The 24,104-nt window shown below is 35.8% G+C and overlaps 1 protein-coding gene and 1 long non-coding RNA gene across 2 annotated transcripts; both read right to left on the bottom strand.

Moving 5' to 3' along the window:
* Positions 1 to 6,177: 6,177 nt before the first annotated feature.
* LOC134679579 (FLYWCH-type zinc finger-containing protein 1-like) lies at positions 6,178 to 8,955 on the bottom strand. Its single transcript, XM_063538534.1, has 2 exons — positions 8,793 to 8,955; positions 6,178 to 7,361 (listed from the first exon to the last, which is right to left on the bottom strand). The coding sequence occupies exons 1-2, from the start codon at positions 8,866 to 8,868 to the stop codon at positions 7,078 to 7,080; spliced, it is 360 nt and encodes a 119-aa protein (XP_063394604.1). The 5' UTR covers positions 8,869 to 8,955; the 3' UTR covers positions 6,178 to 7,077.
* A 9,215-nt stretch (positions 8,956 to 18,170) lies between these two features.
* LOC134679578 (uncharacterized) lies at positions 18,171 to 18,889 on the bottom strand. Its single transcript, XR_010100353.1, has 2 exons — positions 18,600 to 18,889; positions 18,171 to 18,435 (listed from the first exon to the last, which is right to left on the bottom strand). It is a non-coding gene; the product is annotated as an uncharacterized LOC134679578 (long non-coding RNA).
* Between the last annotated feature and the right edge of the window lie 5,215 nt (positions 18,890 to 24,104).

Genomic DNA, 24,104 nt, shown 5'->3' with positions numbered 1-24,104 from the left:
GCGCACTTCCATCTCTTCTTGATGTGGTTGACGCAGTACGTCCGGCAGATGAAGGCGAAACCATTCACCACCAGCTGACGTTTACCTCTAGCCGATGTCTTATAAAACACTGGAATGGTAAGTTGTAACTTAGGTTGTATTTAATACAATTCTGATAAAAGTTTTGATTGATGATGAGGAATGTTTCACGCGTAACACAGCACACGTCACAGTTTAAGTTATAAGACTTATAAGTTATGACAATTTTTACTTTAGCGGACCTAAATATTTTACTTATGAGTGTTAGTTGACGTTCATAAGCGCATTGTAATATGCCTACTTGAATAAACTATTTTTTATCTTATCTTATCTTATCTTAGTGTAATCGAATTTCTTCTGATTGTAGTACTTATTTTCCCAATGTCTATGTATTTGGCATTAGATGTATATAGAACTTCTACTGAAAAATATGAAAGTATCTCTGTTTAACTTTTTTAGGGTTCCGTACCCAAAGGGTAAAACGGGACCCTATTACTAAGACTTCGCTGTCCGTCCGTCCGTCCGTCCGTCTGTCTGTCACCAGGCTGTATCTCACGAACCGTGATAGCTAGACAGATGAAATTTTCACAGATGATGTATTTCTGTTGCCGCTATAACGGGACCCTATTACTAAGACTTCGCTGTCCGTCCGTCCGTCCGTCTGTCTGTCACCAGGCTGTATCTCACGAACCGTGATAGCTAGACAGATGAAATTTTCACAGATGATGTATTTCTAACACAACAAATACTAAAAACAGAATAAAATAAAGATTTAAATGGGGTTCCCATACAACAAACGTGATTTTTGACCAAAGTTAAGCAACGTCGGGAGTGGTCAGTACTTGGATGGGTGACCGTTTTTTTTTTTGCTTTTTTTTTTTGTTTTTTTTTTGCATTATGGTACGGAACCCTTCGTGCGCGAGTCCGACTCGCACTTGCCCGGTTTTTTATTTACCAGCGTACAGTCAGCAGCAGAAGTCGCTATACACTCCAGGTGCTCAAAGAGAGGTAAACGTTTAAACTGTCAAAAAGTTGTTGACTGTCATGGTAGTATTTACTTGTGAGCGCTCAACGTGTCACAAATATGTTAACAGTCGCTATTCATTAATTTCTACACTTACAACAAGTCATTGATACCTTATCTGTCAAAAAACCAATGGTATCTAAGCGGTCAACGTGTCAAATATATCTGAACAATATGGAAAAATAGACTTTAAAGCATACAAGTATGGTCGAATATTGAATAAAAGATAGCCATGCTAATTTCAGGTAAAGCGTTTTGACAATCATCGAAAGCAGTACAGTCTTGTCATCACATACATCTATCTCACGTTTTGCCCTTCAACCATTTGACAGGAGCATCTCGGTCAACTTACTGCAAACTATTTCTTTTAACAGAATCGTCAAGACGAATGACACATAGGAAAAGCTAACTGAAGCCGAATTTAGAGCCAATTGTCAAGGCACGTCGTGGTCTCAGTAACAGGCGTTTGCTTTTCAAAGCAGAGACCGCGGGTTCAAATCTCAGTCGTACGCACCTAGAGATTACAGCTTTTTGTTTTTTTTTTGGATTTCATTTCTATTATTAATTTGTGTCTTCTGGTTTTATGTTAATTTCGCATTAGTTTATATAATTTTTGAAGATAATGGCACATGTAGCGTATGTACGACTTTCTATCAGGACGTTGTAGGTTTGAACCCGCAGTGGGCGTTACTTAGATTACTCCTGTGCGGAATGCCATTTGATATTTACTACTCAAAAATCACGTTTGTTGTATGGGATCCCCACTTAAATCTTTATTTTATTCTGTTTTTAGTATTTCTTGTTACTTATAATAGCGTCAACAGAAATACATCATTTGTGAAAATTTGAACTGTCTAGCTATCACGGTTCCTGAGATACAGCGTGGTGACAGAGGGACGGACGGACGGATGTCGATGGACAGACGGACGGACAGCAGAGTCTTAGTAATAGGGTCCCGTTTTACCCTTTGGGTACGGAACCCTAAAAATGCTGGTCTCTTCGAAAACTGACTAAATTAAATTAAAGGATATGAAAACAATGCATTTTATTAATTTCAGACATCATGTTTCATAGTAACATTTATTGCTTAAGACCTACACAATCGATATCTAAATAGAAATAGTCTTAGTTTTATTTTTCAAAACGTTCGGGGTTCGATTCCCGAGCTGAGTACACATTTTTTTTTATGTATGAATGCAGTTTTTCATGTTACTAAAATCGATGACATGATTCCTAAGAAGAGATCGGTGTATATCGTATAAATAGTATCAGATTTTCCCATACTGGCCGATCTAAATGGGCCACCCTGTATAGTATATTTTACTACAATAAGTGGGCTAAATAAATATATTAACATAGGTATATAATATGATCAACGGTTTGGAAGAACAGCTGCATATGACAGTTAAAATAAAAAAACCGATCATTCTAGTAGAACCTACTTATTTATTGTATAAGTTTGACACTTAACGATAAAATACTTCTTTAAGAAAGGAGGTGTCAATTCGTAGTGCTACAGTATTTATTTTAAAGTTAAACAGATAAAATGTTGATGCTTAGTTACCATTGAAATAACAACTGCTTAGCAACTGGGGGCACCCTGGCTGCTGACGTACGTGATTGGCAGTGCGTGTAGGTATTAATGACAGCAGCTTGAATTTGATTGCTTAGTTACCACTGACTTTTTAACCGTTATTGTCATTGTGATTAAATAAGGGTGTATGTGTTAAAGAAAAACTCAGAAGTTAAGGTATTTGTGACGAACTGAAAGCCTACGTGAAAATGACATCTTAGATGTCCTTATTTTTGTGACGATTGAAGTGTATATGTTTTCTTGGACACCTTGCCCGCTCAGGTATATCTGCTGCTGACTGTACCATAGAAGCCGTAGGAGGAGGATGCCGAACTGAAGTATGAAAAATAAGAAATGAATTATACAATTCATATATTTTACGACTCACACAGGTTCTTTTAAGGTATGAAAACACACTACAACACATACACAATCTATATAAAATATATATGTCACACTTGAGACTATTTTCAAATCTAAATACGCATATGTCCAGCGAGCTGCAAATTGCATAGACACTTTATGGATATATACATAATGTGTCCATGCAATTTTGCAGCTGGGTGTACCTAATTTATACCTTCATATACGTTCCAGTAATACTGTATGTACGGTATGAATAACTCATTATTGTATTATTTAGTCATTAACAGATCCCTATTTAAGTTACAAGTTTAAATGTGACATTATATTGGTATTTATTTAAAACATTTAAAAATTTTAATTCACAAATAATTAAGTAAATATAAAACATTAAATTAGCTTACAAATAATAATACAAACTATCTCTAAACTAAATAAACTTAAAATAAAAAGCCTAAGTTACATCACATTGTCTTTCTACATATGTTTGAAAGCTTAGTGAAAACAAAAATTATATTTAAAAAAATCCTAAGATTCCTAAGTAGTATAATTAGTATACATAAAGACAAATGAGATCAATTATACAAGAAAAACTTTTCAAGAAAATGATATCAAAAGGATAATTTATAGTATCGACGCAATGTAGAGTACACACAGCTGCAAGAGTGCATACCCACTTTATTAATGGAATTCATTTATAAAGTGGGTATGCACTTTTGCAGGTCGTTGTACCTGCGTAAATATTTAAAAGCATACTAATAAATATATTGATTAAACGAAATAAGTAAATCTGCATTTTGTATTAAATACATTTTGTTAAACTCTATAATTTACGTACTTATAAAAAAACTGTGCAGCGTGCGGATTTCTGACGTTTTTCTGAAAGTCACCCTTGATCCAAGTTCCATCCACCGTTTGATGGTACTGTGGTCTCTCATGATTATGTTGCCCTTTGCATGCCTCTAATACTTCCGATGGATTTTCGTTTTTGCTGATAATGTTGGCTTTGCATCCTCTAAGGATGCCGGAACATCGCCATAGGACCTTTCCAGACATGAATTTAGAAAATCTCTTGTAAGTATGTCCTTTTGTACATGAGGAGTGGATATTTTCTGCCAAACGGGATAAGAGTAACACCTGAAACAATTAAATAAATATTCGTTAACAGGTTCAAATTGTAGGTTGTCTAATGAATCTGCTTAGGCTGATGAAGTATAGCATGCGTAATAGAACGTGCAATGAGATGAAAATGAAAAACAATAATCTTAATATTCATTTTAAAACTTAACAAACCTTGGTTAAAATGAGTCCCTTTCTAACAAACACAAATATCAAAATAACAAATAGGGACAAACAATTATCAATGGCTTGTTGACAGACGTTTATGAATAACGCTATTTTTTAACCGGCGTGGCTGTAGGTAGGTTGATAGAAAATAGGATATGATAAAAATGAAGACAAATGTCAACATAAAACATTTTATTCTTATTAATATTTCTTCACATTAATATTTGGTATTTGCCATCGGCCAGTCTTGGTTCTGCTTTTAGGTGGGTCATGGTTGTGATCGTTGCCCATGTCGATCTCGTGGTCGTCGACGAGGCAGTAGGCCTTGCATCCGGTCCGGTGCACCAGGACGCATCTCCAGAACACCCTGCCGGAGCTGTTCTGCTTCACTCGTTTATACACATGCTTCTGGATCACCATCACTGGGTATTTCTTCCCAGTTGGAAGGTATTTAATTTCTGTAATGCATTGTTAATTTATAATATCACGATCACGGGAAAAAGAAAGATATGTGTCGCCTAAAATACTTTCAAGGCTCATTGAAGTCGACACCTGTCCGTCCATGATCAAAACATTAAATGGATATTTAATGGAAAAATCATTTTTTATTTATTATTTATTAATGGTGACTTGGTGAAATTTACATTTCTGTACAGTAAAATGATTTTTTATCAATGGTGTTAATTATGTCATTCTGTTCTTTAATACTGGGGCAAATCTGGAGTTATACTTGAGCAAAACTTTGGTTTCAAAAAATGATTTTTTTAACCTATTTAACTTTAGTGACTTAGAATACCTCGTTAACTCTAATTATAAATACGGTGACTGAAATGTTATCCTAATAAGGCCCACGATCCTATCTGTAGTAATAAATTATCTCAATTGGAACAGAATTGCATTTCTTCGTTCGATTTCCAAACAGAATAAATCCAACCATATTTCTTACACTATTGATTTCAAATTCAACTGCCTTTTCTTGTATGGTGGGTTGGTGGGCCTTGGGAGGTTAACATCAGTATCATTGTCTCTTTAATGATTAATTTGAGCCCAGTTTAGGCTGATGACAGTGCTCATCATAGACGGCAAGTATCACGTCCATCTGATTCGGCACTGTCCTGATGAAGGCCTTACATCCAGTCCTGGTCCTTCGAGAGCAGTGCCAGAGGACACCCGTACTGGAGACGACCTTGTATGTGTAAGTGTGGCATTTGTACAGCAATAGAGGATGCTTGCCTTTGCCAGAAGGCAGGAGCACGGCTAAAACAACCAAATTTGTTAGCTTCATAGCCATAGCCATTTTGGAATTTAAAATTGTCTTTTGAAGATCAGTGAAAATGAGTCAGTGGGTGTGCAAATATCAAATATAAAGTAGGTAGTGTAAAAAAACATGATTTCAATCAAACTAAATATATTAAAATATTAAATTTACAGCATATACCATTACTTCAACTTCAAATTCGATTATTTCTCCATAGTAATTACGGAGTTTTTACTAGTTTAGTTTCGTTACATATGTCGTATGTGAAGGCTCTGTCCAAAACACATACAATCGTCGGTTTTACTCATTAGTGAATATTTTTGCCTTGGGATGGTGGCAATGCTTATCATTCACTTGTTGTATAACATCGAGCCGGTCAGGCAAGGATCGTATGAAGGCTTTACAACCGGTGGTAGTTCGGCGGGAGCAATGCCACAGGACACCGCTTCTGGACAAAACTTTGTACGTAAATGTGTGGTTCTTGTACATTAGCAGCGGGTATTTGCCTTTGCCAGAAGGAACTAGTGTCGCTGAAATATTAATGTGGATTATACTCGTATCACTCAAATACTAACGAATTTAAAAAGTCATTGTGGTAAAATATTATTTGCCAAAAAAAAAATTTGAAATATGAATATTCCGATATAATTAATTTTTTTCCTTAATAATATAATAGGCAATGTAGGCATCGTACAAATATTGTCGTACATAAAAACCGTAAAATGAACTAGGAACTATTCATAAAATAAATGCTTATTTTATAGGAACTACTAATACTAACAGTACTAACACAGTGTGGATATTAAGAACCCTAGAGGTAGGTTTGTCAATTAATTTAACGATATAGAATGAAACTTAGAAAGTTACAAAGCTAACGTTAAATTACTATGATCTAAATTTCATTGAATAAATAAACATACTATTGTAAAAGATACAAATTGTCATGGCTTACGTAATTTCTTCAAGTTGATATTTTACTGTTTTGTATTTATTAATCGCTGTTGTTATAAATCAAAAGCTATTTTCATGTGTTTTTACTTTAAAGTCTTATGTTACATGATTCATACAAAATAATTTTATAATGTTCTATAGGAAAAATAACATAAAATAAATACGTAAATAGTACAGTAACAAAAATAGGTATTGCACATAGAAATAACTAAAAGTATATCAGTTATCAAACGCATAACATGTAAAATATGATTCAGTTACGCTATACTAATATTTGTTATTTGAAAGAATTTTAAATATCAAAAGCTTTATAATATTCAATAGCTACATATAATATTGCTTACAATTGCATTTGTCTAGTAACATATTTGTAAATATTTAAATAAATTATCCTCGTTTTCTAACAACCACATTGTTCTAAGGGGATCGTGAGGAAAATGAACATTTGGGAAAGAATTAGAATCTACTTACCAAATAATATATAACCCTGGCCTATTTTTTTTAGGACCGTGGTATCTACATAATTTTCTAGCGGTATTTAATAATAAATATTGCCTAGTATTTTAACTGTTACCAATGAAAAGCCTGATAGAAGACATGATTTCATTGTTTAGCCTCAGATTTTGTGTAAACAGCAAATATATGAGGATCAGATTCTTGCTGGGTCTCTGTGGACCCCATAGTTATCCTCGGCGGTGGATGATCATGAGGCTTGTAGGCGAACACGCGGGTTCCGTAGCTAACGGCCGACGCTCTGCAGCCCTTCAGCCTCCTCGAACAGTACCAAGAAATCCGGCCCAGGGCGTTCTCCTTCTGGTAGCTGTAGGTATACCCGGAGAAGAGGAGGAGGGGATGCTTGCCGCCCCTTTTGGTCCAGAGGAATTCGCCTGTGAAATTATGGGATTTAATAGAAAAAAAATTTAGGAGTAACATTAGTTGTGTGGATGTTGATATCGTTATTATGAAAAGAACACGAAATACCGTTGTCGCAAAAGTTATTCAGTTTAACTATTAGTTCAGTTCGGAGAGAGGTGAATAGAAACGAAAAAGTTATTTGAAATTTTGATTATTAATATTTATTTTATGTAGTAAACGTGTAATAAAATATTAAATATTCATAACAGGCAATAACTACATATAACGAGCGCTTGTATAAGCATTCTAGTCCGATCACATGATAAGGCACAACGCTTTGTGCTATTAATTTTTTACTCTAATAAATTACCTAATAATGGAATATAAACATGGGCTTTAACGTAAAAAAATGTAAATTTAACAACGATAATATATCAATACGTGTATGAACTAACTTTGATACAACGTACGGTTCTTATTATTCAATTAGTAAAATAACAACAGGAAATACTTACAAATTCAGTCTATATATACCAAAACATGGGAGTACTACCAGTGTAGGTACAGTCAGCGTTATATAGTAGGTAGCATCCAAAGTATTCAATTAGTTCGGTACACCATGTTATTGTATGGCATACCGAACTATTTGAATACTTTGAATGCTACCTAACCCTACTATACGACGCTGACTGTACCTTCCACCATTTTTAAATATCAAGTTAGCTCAACAATTTTGTGGCATACTGTTGCAAGTGACATTTTAACCACGAAACGGAATGGTAATATTATATTATAATTAATTACGAATAAAATATAAAATAGTTGACTGAAGATTTGGATTGAGTAATTTAAATACATTATATAGTCAGACCGTAAAAAGTCTGCAGCGATTTTGATAGCCCACATGAAATCATGACGTATAAATAACAGTTACGCTGCGTGGGCTATCAAATCCGCTGCAGACTTTTATTGGTGCGACTATACCTACTTTATTTTGAGTATTAGCCTAGCCGAAAAATTCTTGGAAAAAAAGGCAAGAAAAAAGATAGGTAAAAAGGACGGATACAAAAAAAGAAGAAAACATTTATTTCCGACAAAAACAAATAAAGCGGATGTGTCAAAATAAAAGGGAAAAAGGGGTACATTATTTTTCATTTGTTCCGTGACAATAGAAATCGTAATGAACTTGTATAGAATTACTTTGCAAGCAAGTTTACTACTTTGAGCATATTGCCAAGCAATGGTCTCAAAGTCAATATAGGGCTGACATAATGATCAGCGTGAGGCTAATAGCCATCACTAGAGAAATATCATCTTTATGGAATACAAAAAAAAAATCGACATGCATGTTCATACATCAAATATCAAAAACCTTTGGCGCATCAATACACTCTGACAAAAACGTTGTTCCGCTTCACAAACTGTGGTTTCCTGTGGCAGTGGTCACCGCAATCGTCAAGTACCTGGAAGTCCTCTCCTGTGAACAGCTTGGCAGTACACCTCTTCGCCGTGCCGGGCTGGACCATGGTGCATCGCCATTGGCCGATGTTGTTGTTGAACTTCTGTAGGCTATACGAGTAACCCTTGAATATGAGGAGGCGGCCCCCTCTTTGAGATTGGGCAAAGGTTACTGAAAATTAAATAAATACATAGCATTACAGCAATAGATATGGCTAAACAAAATTAACAAAAAAGTGACCTGTTTTCAAATTATAAGCCGAGTACAATCAGACAGCAGGTAAAGTTCCTATCGTCCGTATAGGAACAATAAAATCTCTGCTTCAAAGAAATGTACAGAGAGCTTCATTTGGCCTTACCATAAAGACAATTAATTTTCTATTCGACTAAAACAGACAAGACGTATGTCTTTTTTAGTTGAATATTACAAAACAACAGACAAAAAACTACTTGATCTAACACCAATTTATTATAATTCTCCTGTGTTTAACAAAATAAACAGTAACTTCGAAACATTCACGATGCCTTAGTATAACACCCATTAATTAACTGAATGTATCTCTGTCTCGGATGGGTATGGGACCCGTGGGCTCTGATAAACTGCCCCGTCTCCGAGACCGTGATCCTCGCTCTGCAGGTCTTCAGGGTACATTGGTTGCACCTCCAGCGCTGACCTTCTTTCGCGCTGTTCGCGAAGCAGAAGACGAATCCGTCATACATGTAGAGCTGTCTGCCGTTAGTCATTGTGATGCTTTTGAAGTCTGTGCGGATAGAACTGGTTATTAGGAATTTGAAAATGTCTGTTTAAAGCCCGTACTACACGGCTGGCTACCAAGCTTCCGACGGTTCAAGGTTACCTTGAAAAAAGTTCATTCTACTCTTTACTTTTAGTATCTTTACATGCCTGATGGCTGTTACTACAAAGTCCCGCTCGGGAAACCTATAGATCCCTCTAGCGGCTAGAGGGATCTAGAGTCTAGCCCCTAGGGAGTTTCCGTGATCAGTTACGTTACGATGATCTGAGCGCGTACATGAGTCATATCTTAGTAGAAGCAAAGTCAGAAATTTTTGCCTGTTGTTGTTTACCCGACGTTGTTGCTTCTATATGATACAATTATGAACCATTTAATTTGAAGGCTTTTTAATATAGTACTGCATGTAAGCAGTGGTGGCCGAGTGGATATGACGTCTGACTTTCAATCCGGAGGACACGGGCTCAAATCCTGGCTCGCACCAATGAGTCTTTCGGAACGTATGTACGAAATATCATTTGATATTTACCACTAGCTTTTCGGTGAAGGAAAAACATCGTGAGGAAACCGGCATACATCTGCGAAGAAATTCAAAGGTGTATGTGAAGTCCCCAATCCGCATTGGGCTAGCGTGGGGACTGTAGCCCAAGCCCTCTCGCGCATGAGAGGAGGCCTGTGCTCAGCAGTGGGACGTATAAAGGCTAAAATGATGATGAATGATGATGACTGCATGTAAAAAAAATAACTGATATTTGATGGAACTTTATTACCGAATTTGTCAACACAGCTGAAAACTAAAATCAGCACACGTTTAGTAACTACTAAAGGTTGTCGATAAGAACCGCCACATCAGGATGCCTTTGCATAAAATCGTAGTAGAAATGTTTTCCAGCGATACGCTTTTTTTTGTTATAATGGTGTGGGACCTCCATATCTTCAGCCAAATCGAAAGCAAACTTTAAAAAGTCTTTTTTCGCAAAAGGTAGCCCACTAATGGCCACATCTTTTACGTAGGCTACTAAAGTTTGTTCATAGTCGTGTTTTTTTCTGCCGCTTTTCAATTGCAATGTTCTGCCATGTAGAGTGCTTTTTGGGATGTTGTAGCGTGAAGATGCTTCTCTTATACTAAGTTCTTTACTCAGAACCTTAGTTATCGCGGTTTGTAAATCTATGCTGTCCCAGTTTCTTTTCATTTTCTTCTCTCCTTTCTCAGTTTTTACTGAATCTATAAGAAACGAAACACTACTGTAACTTTGAAATGTCTTTAGATAATTAACTTCACATCAATTCTTACAATTCTTAATAGTTTTACGCTATATAGGTTGGACATGCTAAATACTAATAATATATAAAAAAATAGTTCTGTTATTATGAGACAGAAACGCCATAATTAGTAGTAGTCCAAATAACCTTAATTAAATATAAAACAAGTGCTAAAATTATGTCGTTTAATTGCATATAAATATTTAGTAAAATGTACTATCTACAGTATCTTCTATTATCCTATACCTTACCCCAGTCACAAATAAGAGGTCGACCAAAACTTTGAGGACTTCATGTCTCTAGCATTATTAATTGGCCTTATTTTATTACCCGCGCCTAAGCTCTATGTCTATATTTTAATATATGTCCCATCATCCGTCTTATAGTATCCCGGGGTAGCGTGTTTATGTTCCCCAGCAGCTACTATTATCTTCCCATCGGTATCTACGGTGATGTGCGCCTTGCAGTTGGACATGCAGCGGAGTCTGACGCCGCCCGGGCGTTTGAAGTGGTAGTTGTACGTGTAACCCTTGTACATGTATAGTTTCTTGCCCTTTTGTGTGGTTATTTCTTGTACTTTATAATAAAAACATCTAACTTATTATAGTTATCACGCAAGCTACAACATCTAGCTAAAAACCACCAAACATGCAAAGTACCACGATAGACAAATTCGGTTCTTAAGAACAATGATTTAATTTCTTATTTATTCCTTATTTATTCAGAAGTTGTTTTTCTGTGATGCGACACAATACAAAACGTCCGAGATTCGTTTTTTATGTTAAATACCTATCTTCTTCCTGACTTTTCTTCTTCAAATCTATAAACTAATCTCACTACACTCATATTTCACGTTGATTTCACAGCAAAATATCTTCCTTCCGATGTGCATCTATAAATCCTTCTATCGTGCTTGTGCTTGCCACTTTGCTTTACCAGTTCCCCATTTCCAGTGACGATAATATATGCCGTGCACATATTTGTTTTGTCGCAACGCCAACGGTGGCATTCATTTCTTGCATATTTTAAACAGTATGCGTACAAGTATCCGTCATATAATAAGCGCTTCTTTCCGTTTATAAGTGTAATTTCTTGAAGCTCTACAAGCAAAGTAAAATGGTATGAAAGGTAGCCCAAAGATAGTAGGTCTAGGTAGTAACAGCTAGTTTCCTATGGAAAAAGACGTTACACATGTGATGTGAAAGCGTTTTTATTTAGTATCCACATTTTATTATCTTCAAAATAAATGTTTGGCAATATGTGCGCACGCAAATATCGACCAGTGTTAACAATACTTCTAAAATCTTGGATATCTTTAAAACTCTTGTTACAATTAATGTTGTACGAGTATGCAGTATTCTTCTCCTCCTTAAGTTGGTTTCCGACTGTTAAGGATCGTTAAAAATTCCTGGGATTCTCTGAGAATTATGGCTTGGACAGATGCATTGCAATAGGTTTTTGACGTGACAACGTCTTACAAATCGATGAACACCACTAGCATGAACGAAAAAGTGTCACGTTGTGGACGGATCTCCATGGTAACGTTACGTAATATAATAGTAATGTTTTCTTATGACGTTATCACGCTTAATTATCGTCCGTAAACCGACTTCACAGACAACCATATTTTTTTTGAGGTATAAACCTCAACATCTGTAGCTTTTTGGTTGGATTAACATATAAGCTTAAGTGTTCTTTGTTACCATCATGCCAGTTGTTGTACGAGTAAAACGTCTTTCTAGTACATTATTTATGACAATTTCAAAGTTGTACCTAAATCGGTATTTCTATTTTTATGCGACAGCATTATTAATGTACTCTGATATATCCTTGTTGTGTTTTAATGTATTGTTTAGGAGGATGGGTGTGGTTTCCGACTGCTCTCAACAACAAATTTTCGCTAGTAACCGTGATATAAGCCTTGCAAGCAGAAGTACTGGTGCAGCGCCAAAACTGAGCATCTTGTCGTTTATACACAAAATGCAATGTGTATGTGTGCTCGTTGTAAATTAAGTACTTCTTTCCATTTGTCATAAAAAGTTCCTGTACCGTTTCTAGAACAAGGGATTTAAAGTTAAGACTAGAAATAAGATAAAAAAAACTCTGCTTAAAGCACGAGACCGTTTAACAAAAGTCACAATATAAAAATCAACTTTTTAATTTGGTCAACGAAATGAATCTTCTAAGTATTACATGATCTGATATTGTTTTTTACAAAATTCCTATCCATTATGTATTTATATTGTTAACTCCACACCGTTTCACTTCGTTTCATAACGTACTTCTTCTCTCAGACTAAATCAGCTTCTTCGTACTCAAACCTTCAAATATTTATTATCACGCGTCCTAAAAAGTCGAGCTCTTTCATGATAATGTTGGCCTTCGACTCTCACTAGTTTCCGTTCACAGACCTCAATAAAAGCTTTACAAAACGAAGTTTTGCTACACCTCCATCGCTGCTTCTTCCGAAGTTTACATTCGTACGTGAACGTGAAGCCGTTGTGTAGAAGGTATTTCGCACCGTTAACCAGATTCAATTCCATTACGGTCTCTATAACAAACGAAGTTGGTGAAGGGGAAACAGAAAGCAAGAAACGACAATCGGGTTGAAACTACTAGAAGGGTTAAAACGTCAAAGGGTTAAAAAGAAGAAAAAAACTAAAATTATTTCTTGTTTGGTCTTGTCTATATTGCAATGTGTACGATGCATTTCACAAACTTTGAATTTATTTACAAGAAAAAATTATATTTTACCAGGTCACCATAAAATCACCACACTATGGCTTTTCACGCGACATACATATTATTATTTTTGGTTAGTCTTGTAAATCTACCGGACTCTGGTCTTTTCGGTTTACCATTCACTTTCACGTATTGTCCGGTTTGGGTTACGTAGAATTGCATAGGTGGGTGACTGTGAACTCCTATTTCTTTCAATAATTCCTTATCATAGGAAGTCTTAATGGTAGCAGGACAAGCGGTACCAGTACAGCGCCAGCGTATACCATGTTTTTGTATTGTGGCGAAGTAAAATGTGTAGTCTTTGTACAAAAGCTGCTTTCTTCCGCTAATGAGCGTTATTTCTTTTAGCTGATCTGTAGTGACAACAAATGTTTGAAAGTTTTAGATGACAGTTAGTCGACTATTAGATCATATTTAAACAAAAGCGTAAAAGAAATATTCTGTATTTTTAGGCAAAGAATAGATTTGCTTAGAAATGATAGAATGTTGTGATTGAGAGATCTGTAAAAGTCGATACGATTGCGTTTATGGACGATAATTTATTTATTCACATCCCATTTTATTGTATAATATGCAACATTTCACAAAAGACGATAACTTTAATAGCACCTATTTAAGTGTATGGTGGCATAAGTTGTAAGTAGGTATAGACTTCTACTACGGACGGTGCACGGTACATAATATCACTGACTAAAAATAAAGTGTATCAAAGAATACGAATTAAGATTTCAATGAAGTTTTATTTCTACACTAAGTAACAAGGTCGTCTGTCCACCTTGTGGGTGGACGTCCTACGCTGCGCTTGCTAGTCCGTGGTCTCCACTCGAGCACTTTTCGACCCCATCGGCCATCTTCTCTGCGTGCAATGTGGCCTGCCCATTGCCACTTCAGCTTGCTAATCCGGTGGGCTATGTCGGTGACTTTAGTTCGTCTACGGATCTCCTCATTTCTGATTCGATCACGTAGAGAAACTCCGAGCATAGCCCTCTCCATAGCTCGTTGAGCAACTTTGAGTTTTGAGATGAGGCCGATAGTGAAAGACCACGTTTCGGAGCCGTAAGTCATCACTGGTAACACACATTGATTAAAGACTTTCGTCTTGAGGCACTGAGGTATGTCGGACGAAAAGACATTACGTAGTTTCCCGAACGCTGCCCAAACGAGCCCGTAACCGCTGCCCTGTATGTATATTACTAAGTATATTTACCTACCTTTTATTTTAACGCATTGTCCATTACTAGTTATCCAATGTTTTGGGGGAGAGTGGATATGGTTACCGCATATTTCCAAAAAGTGGTGCTCATGATCAGTCTTAAGATAATTTTTAAGAAAAAAAAACCGACTTCCATGGGGGCCGATGAAAGATTATTGTAGATGGTACACTATGTAGAAAAGGAGGTAAAACCACCCACTTTTTTACTAGCATTTCGCTTGTGTATAATGGCTCCTCTACAGGATGGGCCAACGCCGGCCACTCCAAGGGACGCAGCCATGCACTATCACTTGCTCCCTCTAACGCATAAATGCGTCCCTTGGAGTGGCCGGCGTTGGCCCATCGTGAAGAGGAGCCATGAGGGTCGTAGTTCTAGCCTAACCGAACCCACTCCTCAGATAGCAGTTCGGTTCTGTGCGGATCGCAGTTCGAACCTAATCAAACCCACTTTTCAAGTAGCATTTCGTTTCTGTAAGGCTCGCAGTTCTAACCTAACCTAATCCTTGTTCGGTTCTGTGAGGATCGCAGTTCAAACCTAACCTAACCCACTTAATGGGGCATGTCGTGCGGTGTACGGGGGTTTAAGCGGGAGGGGCTAGTAAGATTGGCATCATCGTACTTTATACCTACATTAATTTTATGGTAGGTAATCATAGTTGTTTATTTAGTTAAGGTATCATAGTGGTTTTCTGGGTCAAGGTCCGGGTCCGAGTCCGGGTCCGAGTCCGGGTCCGAGTCCGGGTCAGAGTCCGGGTCCGTGTCCGGGTCCGAGACCGGGTCCGAGTCCGGATCCGAGTCCGGGTCCGAGTCCGGTTCCGAGTCCGGGTCCGAATCCGGATCCGAGTCCAGGTCCGGGTCCGAACCGGATCCGGGTATGAGTCCGAGTCCGGGTCCCAGTCCAAGTCAAAATCGAAATTCGTAATTACCAAACGTGTACCATGCGTCATTGAAGAGTTCTGTTCTGGTCATCATCAGCAGTTCCACTTCATCAAATGCGACAGTTTTTAATGTAAATGCTTGATTTTATGATGAAAATACAAAAAAATCTATACGTATGCCTTTAATATTTGAGGACTCGATTCCTTATGGATCCCATCATCAGAACTCGAGCTTGACAAAAATGTGGCTTAAAAACTTAACTTGCTTAACGAACATAACGAAAAGGAAAAATCGCCAAACGTGAACTATGCGTCGTTTAAGAGTTCTGTTCTGATCATCATCAGCAGTTCCACTTCATCAAATGCAACAGTTTTTAATGAAAATGCTTGATTTTCTGATGTAAATACAAAAATCTCTATACGCATGCCTTTAAAATTTGAGGAGTTCCCTTGATTCCTCATGGATCCCATTATCAGAACTCGAGCTTGACAAAAATGTGGCTTAAAAACTTAACTTGCTTAACATACATAACGACGAGGACAAATCGCCAACCGTGAACTATGCGTCGTTGAAGAGTTCTGTTCTGATCATCATCAGCAGTTCCACTTCATCAAATGCAACAGTTTTTAATGAAAATGCTTGATTTTCTGATAAAAACCCAAAAATCACTATATGTATGCCTTGAAGATTTGAGGAGTTCCCTTGATTCCTCGTGGATCCCATCATCAGAACTCGAGCTTGACAAAAATGAGGCTTAAAAATTTAACTTGCTTAACAAACATAACGAAGAGGACAAATCGCCAACCGTGAACTATGCGTCGTTGAAGAGTTCCGTTCTGATCATCATCAGCAGTTCCACTTCATCAAATGTCACTTTTTTGGATGTATATGCTTGATTCGTTGATAAAAAACCAAAAATCACTATGTGTATGCCTTTAAGATTTGAGGAGTTCCCTCGATTCCTCATGGATCCTATCATCAGAACTGGATTTTGACAAAAACGGGACCAATCTGTATGCATATACATTCAATCAAAAAAAGAATTTTCAAAATCGGTCCAGTAATGACGGAGTTATGGAGTAACAAACATAAAAAAAAAAAAAAAAATAAAAAAAAAAAACATACAACCGAATTGATAACCTCCTTCTTTGAGATTTGGAAGTCGGTTAAAAAGTGCGGTACTGAGAACCGTACGTGCACCGCCATGTTTTACCGTACTTAGACTGTTTGGCCATGTAAAACGTGTAGTCTGCGATTATTAGCTGTTTCCGATCATTTGTAAGTTCAGTTTCTGGTACTGGGGCTAACAGGGGTACATTGCATTTTAAATCTGGAAGTAATACCATACTTAATTGGAAATACGTGGGATGACAGTTTCCTCAATTTAAAATTATTGTAAATATTTCCAATTAAGTATGGTATTACTTCCAGATTTAAAATGTACTAATAAAACAATAGATATGCTTTTGTTACTATGTTTAATCAGACATAAGAATAGTAAAACTTCATTTAAGAATTTAAAATACACATACAAAAGCGTACACCTAAAAATAATAAAAATATAAATAATGTCACGGATCGCGTTACTTTGAGTTTTTTTTTTATATTTTACCTCTTGTCAGCAACCGGACACAATCGGATTTAAGACATTCGTTCCAACCGACGGCGTTCTTAAATAGAACCAAAATCTTACTTCCTTTAAAGAAATTGAGATACCTTCTTGTAACAATTGTCACAATCTAAATCACAGAGATCAGAAATAGATCAAAACATGGATTTACAAAAAGAAAACTATTTAAAGCTTATAATACTTCCCTTCAGCGGTCTTATAAAACTTTACACGTTCATGATTATGCTCGTTAGCACGTTTCACAATGACCATGTCGTTGGTAACGAGGACATAGGCCTTGCATTTGGAGTAGGAGGTGCATGACCAGCGACAGGTGAAGCGGGAGCTGTAGTGCTTGAAGAAAGTGTAGCCGTCGAGGTAGAGGTGCTGCTTTCCATTCTTTGTGGTAATAATCTCGCCTACGGATATTAATTTAAATATGAACGATAGTATGATACAATATAATTAAGTAATTTTGTTTTATAATTAAGTCCAAAGACTCCAAAACTTCAACAACTGTTCTCATCAAATCGTCAATTAAAGTTCGGAAGTCCAACAGAATACATAATAAATAAATACTTGTGAATAATAGACAATGTGAACAATTAAAATAAGGATAAAAAGAACTATGTGGCTCACTTACGACTACAAACATTTCCAAACAATTATTTACTTAATTCTAATTTTATTATTATTCAACATAACAATTAACAATTATCATTATCCACCAGTATTTACTCACTAAGAGTGACATTCCATTTCCAACTGCAGCTGCAATACTGTTCATTTTACTATGGAAACGCGTCACTGTCATTGTCAATTTCCATAGTAAAATGAACAGTATTGCAGCTGCAGTTGGAAATGGAATGTCACTCTTTAAGTCTTCGTCTCACTCTTACACTAGGAACTAAATTTGAAACAACCGTTTTCGCAAAAAAAACTTTAATTTTAATTGTATTACCACTTTACATAACCAATTTCATTATCCACCAGTCTTTTCATTGGGTGATTATGTGATAGCTCAGTTTTGATTATTTCAAAATTTGGTGTAACAAGAAGATACGATTTGCATTTAGGCCAAGCTGTGCAGGTCCATCGAGTAATGTTATTCTTCTTTGGATAGTGCTTGAAGAAGGTATAGTTCTGGTGGAAGATATGGGTTTTGCCATTCGCCAGAGTGATAGTGTGTGCTGAAATATAACGTTCCACGAGTGTTAGTTTGGATATTTTATGTCAGCAGTAGTAGAGTATATTCCTAGTTACTGTAAAGTTGTAGAGTGTTATCCTATTTTTTCATATCTACGTAAAAGAAACTTAGTTTTTGTTAGTTAATAATGTTTAATTGGTTAATTACCTAATTTTTGAAATGCCTACAGGTATAAATCACACACGCATATATCTTCCAGTATTTAGCTGAACAAAGTTCTTCCTATTATGATTATGTTCCAGATTCATATCATTCTCGTTTAGGTTTAAATCTTTGTCGACGCTCAAGTAGCTTTTGCATGTCGGGAAAGTTGTACAGCACCACTTGTCGAAGAGTTTCCTGGTATACCTCTTGTAGTAAGCATACCCGTCGAGGAGAAGTAGGTTCTTGCCATTCACCATTGTTATCAATGTCACTAGAAACGAATAATCATGTTGTCATTTAGGCCCACTTGCACCATTGCACTAACCCGGGGTTAAGCGGTTAAACTATTAACCTAGTGTCAAATTGTATGGCTAACCATGCCAACTCCTGGTTTAACCGGTTAACTCCGGGTTAGTGGAATGGTGCAAGTGGGCCTTAGAGATTTATTTTTTACCAATTTACGATTGGAATTAGTCAGGAATTTCAAAAACAATTTCCTAAGCATTCTGAAAATCCTATGTGTTTGATTTATTACACATCCATGTACAGAATACTTATAAATTAAGAACATTTATCATCACATGGGACATTACTTATGCCTTCATATTTGAATAATTATACAGGCTCTATATCAAAGAAAACTACTTTAAATATCTCCCATCCGCACATCGATGTAAGGGCTTCTTCTCGTGCATGTGATTTTCATTGCTCTCGAGGACTAGGAGGTTCTCGTCCACGCAAACGGACGCCTTGCACTTGGGGAAGTAGGTGCACACCCACTTTTCGCCATTCTTCTTCTTGTAACGGAAAAAGAAAGTGTATCCTTGGTACACGAGGGACTGTTTGCCGCTGATCATCGTAATCATTTGAGCTGTAATAATCTGTTTTGATTAAATATCATTTATAAACCTGCATCCTGGTTTGTTTGCATTTTGAGTAACTTTTGCAATGATTATTAATTTATTATTACCGCATTTATTTTATAAAAAAAACAATGCCCGGATTAAGGTTTACTGAAATAATCAATGTCCGTATTATGAGATACTTTATTTAGAAAAATTAAATTCTTCAGATGTTTATTAACAATATTATATTCCAATTAAAAATATAATGAACATTTTCTAGAATCTTTAAAAACATCAAATTCTGCAGTAAGACCAATAATCTTATCTTCTGTGTATTAACGCATCTTATACATATTATGATTCGTATGATGAATGATTACTACGTATATCAGCATTATGTAAGGTAATCTGGTTCTGTCTCTGAATTTTGTGACAAATTGTAGTAAATTTACAGAACAACACTTCAAATATTTTAAGGTTTAGGTTTTAAGTTTAAGGGTCCACTGAAAATCGTCGTCGTTGCACTATGCGCTCCGACACATGCTGAGTGGTATCCTCTTTGGGACAACAAATTACAAAAGTATGTGAATGTTATAACATCTGTTAATTTTAAGACTGTGTGTTGTTTCGAATAAATTATTTTCAGTTTCATTCATTCATTTTCAAATATCTACCGTTCGGACATTTATGGAAAGTTTTCATCTCGTGGTTATGGTTGAGTTTGCCCTCTAGAACTATAAGTTCCATGTTTCCATCTACGTACACGAAGGCTTTGCATCTTGGAAAGTTGGTGCAGACCCACTTATGCCCATTCTTGGTCTGATATCGGTAGAAGAACGTGTAACCTTTATAATAAAGGCACTCTTTTCCGCTGATCATCGTGATCATTTGGGCTGGAAATAAGAAGTTGCTTAGTCTGTTATCTCCTTTTTTAGTCGGTCTTTTCAGCGGCCATCTTAAAAATAGATTTTGTTGGTTTTCACTAGAGCATAAAATTTACGTATGCAGCCTGTAATTATCCATAAAGAAAAGATGAACTGTACGAGTATGGATTATGGATGTACCTAAGTTCCACTTTACACGATTACTTGAGTAAATATTTGGTGATAAGACCAGATCTGCTCGTACCCATCTGATACGGTATAGGTGTCTTGCGCATAGCTGCAGAGCACTATACATATAGGTAATTTTCTTCTCAATTAATTGATACTTTAATAATTAATATGGTTAACATTTAAATGGTATGGTCATATCAATAAACGTTAGCCTTGAAAGTCAAATTTCGCCTGGTAATGTCAAAACCAAATTGACTCGGAGGAGTCATAAAGTGGTTTGTTGACTAGCGAGAGGTAGGAAATTCTAACATGAAAAATAAAGATAATTAAATTTTATGGAAATCATAGTACATTTTATTCAAGAAAAAATTTGTTCAACCAATAACCATATTTTAAAAACAAATTAAGGTACCTAATGTTAATAATACGTATAAATAAAATAAATTGAGCACTTAAATTGAACTTATTTATACTGTGACATAGATCGTAATAATAATAGGCAAAACAGAGATCCTTCTTTGTTATAGAAAATCATGCGGTAGATCACTCCATCATTCAGTAAAATTTGTAAGTACGTATTCGGTTTTAATCTTAAAATAGCAGGAAATTATCCGGGTCTGGGCCCATGTCAACTATCTACTAATAAACGACACATCAAACAATATTATAAATATGGACGCAATTGTTCGTTATCATATAAAATATACATTTTGTTTCAGAAAAATTCTAGGTTATTTAGAGTCACATCATTGAATGATATTTACCTATTTATTACCTATACAGTTTGACCATATAAGTGGTCAAGTTAACTTTTTACTTATTAGATAACAAGCTCTTGCTCCAAACATAGACACCAATTAGCTATGTTGATCAAAATTAGGTATTATATGAGGCATTTCATATGAAGCGGACAGGAAAAAAAAAGTGAGGTTCCCGAATTTGTTTATATTTGGTTTAGTTCTTCTTCTAGTAGGTATAAAACCGGACGCCAAATATTTTTTATATATGACGTTTATTTTAAAAATTATGAGCTTTTCAAAAATTACCGTAATTGAAATTCCGATTTATTGAAACTCGAATATCAAATAATTAAAATATATAACTTATTATTAAACCAAACGTTTTGTAGAGATTTTTTAATGATATTTTCAGCGAAGAAATCAATTTTGAAAAATAAAAAAATAATAATGGTTAAAACCGGAAGTAAACTTTTCGAAACCATTTTTCGAAAACTTTGACCAGTTTTTTTAATATTTTTTTTTCTCAAAATATAGCCCTAAGTATGTACAAAATACACTAGAAGTTGCAGAATGGGATCTCCATTGGTTAAGACAATAGGTCAATAAATGTACATACATGTCGCCCTGAGTGCGACGTACCGTACTGGTATACATACATATAGCAGCTGTTTAGCTTATAAGAACATGTATTCAGTAAGACTGCTGGTAAATTCTAATCATAACATAATGAAATAAGAAAGTCAACAATTCTAACCAGTTTATTTCATAATGTTTATTATTTTACAATAAGAATCTATGCTAGAGCTCGTTCTTTTTACAAGAAGACCGTCAGTTTTCGGAATGAACGCATGAAACTTTTTTGTTCCTGGAATCGTGACTGCGGAATCAAACCTGGCCTGCAAAAATATCCTCTGACGTTGAATATCGTCTTTAGAGCAATAGTAGATTGCCGTTTGCTTCAAAGATGATTTTGCCCAGTCATACAATCGCATTGGTGAAATTATTGATCTACTTGGAGGTAACTGCAAACTTGCACGCGTCGCCAAACGTTTCAGGTTCCCTCCGAGACCGTCGAGGCCCTTTACCGTGAGATGTTGCGTGAAAATGTGCCTCTGCATTCGTATTAAAATCATCCTTGTAATAAATAAGATAAACAAAGTTAAACCTATTTTTAAAATGTTGTGAGGCACCATCGGTTATGTATATGATTTTAGATGCAACTATTTCTTTTTCTGAAAGGTGCTTGTGTAGTAATATTTGGTAAGCATAATAGATAGCTGTGTCATGTATGACACAGCTACCTATTATGCTTGTCTGGTAGACGACCGGTCTGGCCTAGTGGGTAGTGACCCTGCCTATGAAGCCGATGGTCCCGGGTTCGAATCCTGGTATAAGGGCATTTATTTGTATTATGATACAGATATTTGTTCCTGAGTCATGGTTGTTTTCTATGTATTAAGTATTTATATATTATATATATCGTTGTCTGAGTACCCACAACACAAGCCTTCTTGAGCTTACCGTGGGGCTTAGTCAATTTGTGTAAAAATGTCCTATAATATTTATTTATTTAAGAAAAAAAAAGACTATCGATGAAGGGGAAATCATCGTACAGTGTGTGTGATTTTGCAGTAAATTACAGTTTCGTAGTCCAAGATTCTGCCCAATCGTTTCATTGGAATAACGACCAAGCTACACTCCTAACTTCGGTTTATTACTATAGAGATGGCACTGAAATTAAACACGGCAGCATTGTCATGATTTCCGATGACTTAAAACATGACACAGCTATCTATTATGCTTACCAGATATTACTACACAAGCACCTTTCAGAAAAAGAAATAATTGCATCTAAAATCATATACATAACCGATGGTGCCTCACAACATTTTAAAAATAGGTTTAACTTTGTTAATCTTATTTATTACAAGGATGATTTTAATACGAATGCAGAGGCACATTTTCACGCAACATCTCACGGTAAAGGGCCTCGACGGTCTCGGAGGGAACCTGAAACGTTTGGCGACGCGTGCAAGTTTGCAGTTACCTCCAAGTAGATCAATAATTTCACCAATGCGATTGTATGACTGGGCAAAATCATCTTTGAAGCAAACGGCAATCTACTATTGCTCTAAAGACGATATTCAACGTCAGAGGATATTTTTGCAGGCCAGGTTTGATTCTGCAGTCACGATTCCAGGAACAAAAAAGTTTCATGCGTTCATTCCGAAAACTGACGGTCTTCTTGTAAAAAGAACGAGCTCTAGCATAGATTCTTATTGTAAAATAATAAACATTATGAAATAAACTGGTTAGAATTGTTGACTTTCTTATTTCATTATGTTATGATTAGAATTTACCAGCAGTCTTACTGAATACATGTTCTTATAAGCTAAACAGCTGCTAAATATATGTATGTATACCAGTACGGTACGTCGCACTCAGGGCGACATGTATGTACATTTATTGACCTATTGTCTTAACCAATGGAGATCCCATTCTGCAACTTCTAGTGTATTTTGTACATACTTAGGGCTATATTTTGAGATAAAAAAAAATAAAAAAAAACTGGTCAAAGTTTTCGAAAAATGGTTTCGAAAAGTTTACTTCCGGTTTTAACCATTATTTTTTTTTTATTTTTCATAATTGATTTCTTCGCTGAAAAGATCATTAAAAAATCTATACAAAACGCTTGGTTTAATAATAAGTTATATATTTTAATTATTTGATATTCGAGTTTCAAAAAATCGGAATTTCAATTACGGTAATTTTTGAAAAGCTCATAATTTTTAAAATAAACGTCATATATAAAAAATATTTGGCGTCCGGTTTTATACCTACTAGAAGAAGAACTAAACCAAATATAAA

The sequence above is a fragment of the Cydia fagiglandana genome, chromosome 2 (genome assembly GCF_963556715.1).
Source record: "Cydia fagiglandana chromosome 2, ilCydFagi1.1, whole genome shotgun sequence".
In the NCBI taxonomy this organism is placed as follows: domain Eukaryota; kingdom Metazoa; phylum Arthropoda; class Insecta; order Lepidoptera; family Tortricidae; genus Cydia; species Cydia fagiglandana.
This window is presented reverse-complemented; position numbering and strand designations above follow the sequence as displayed.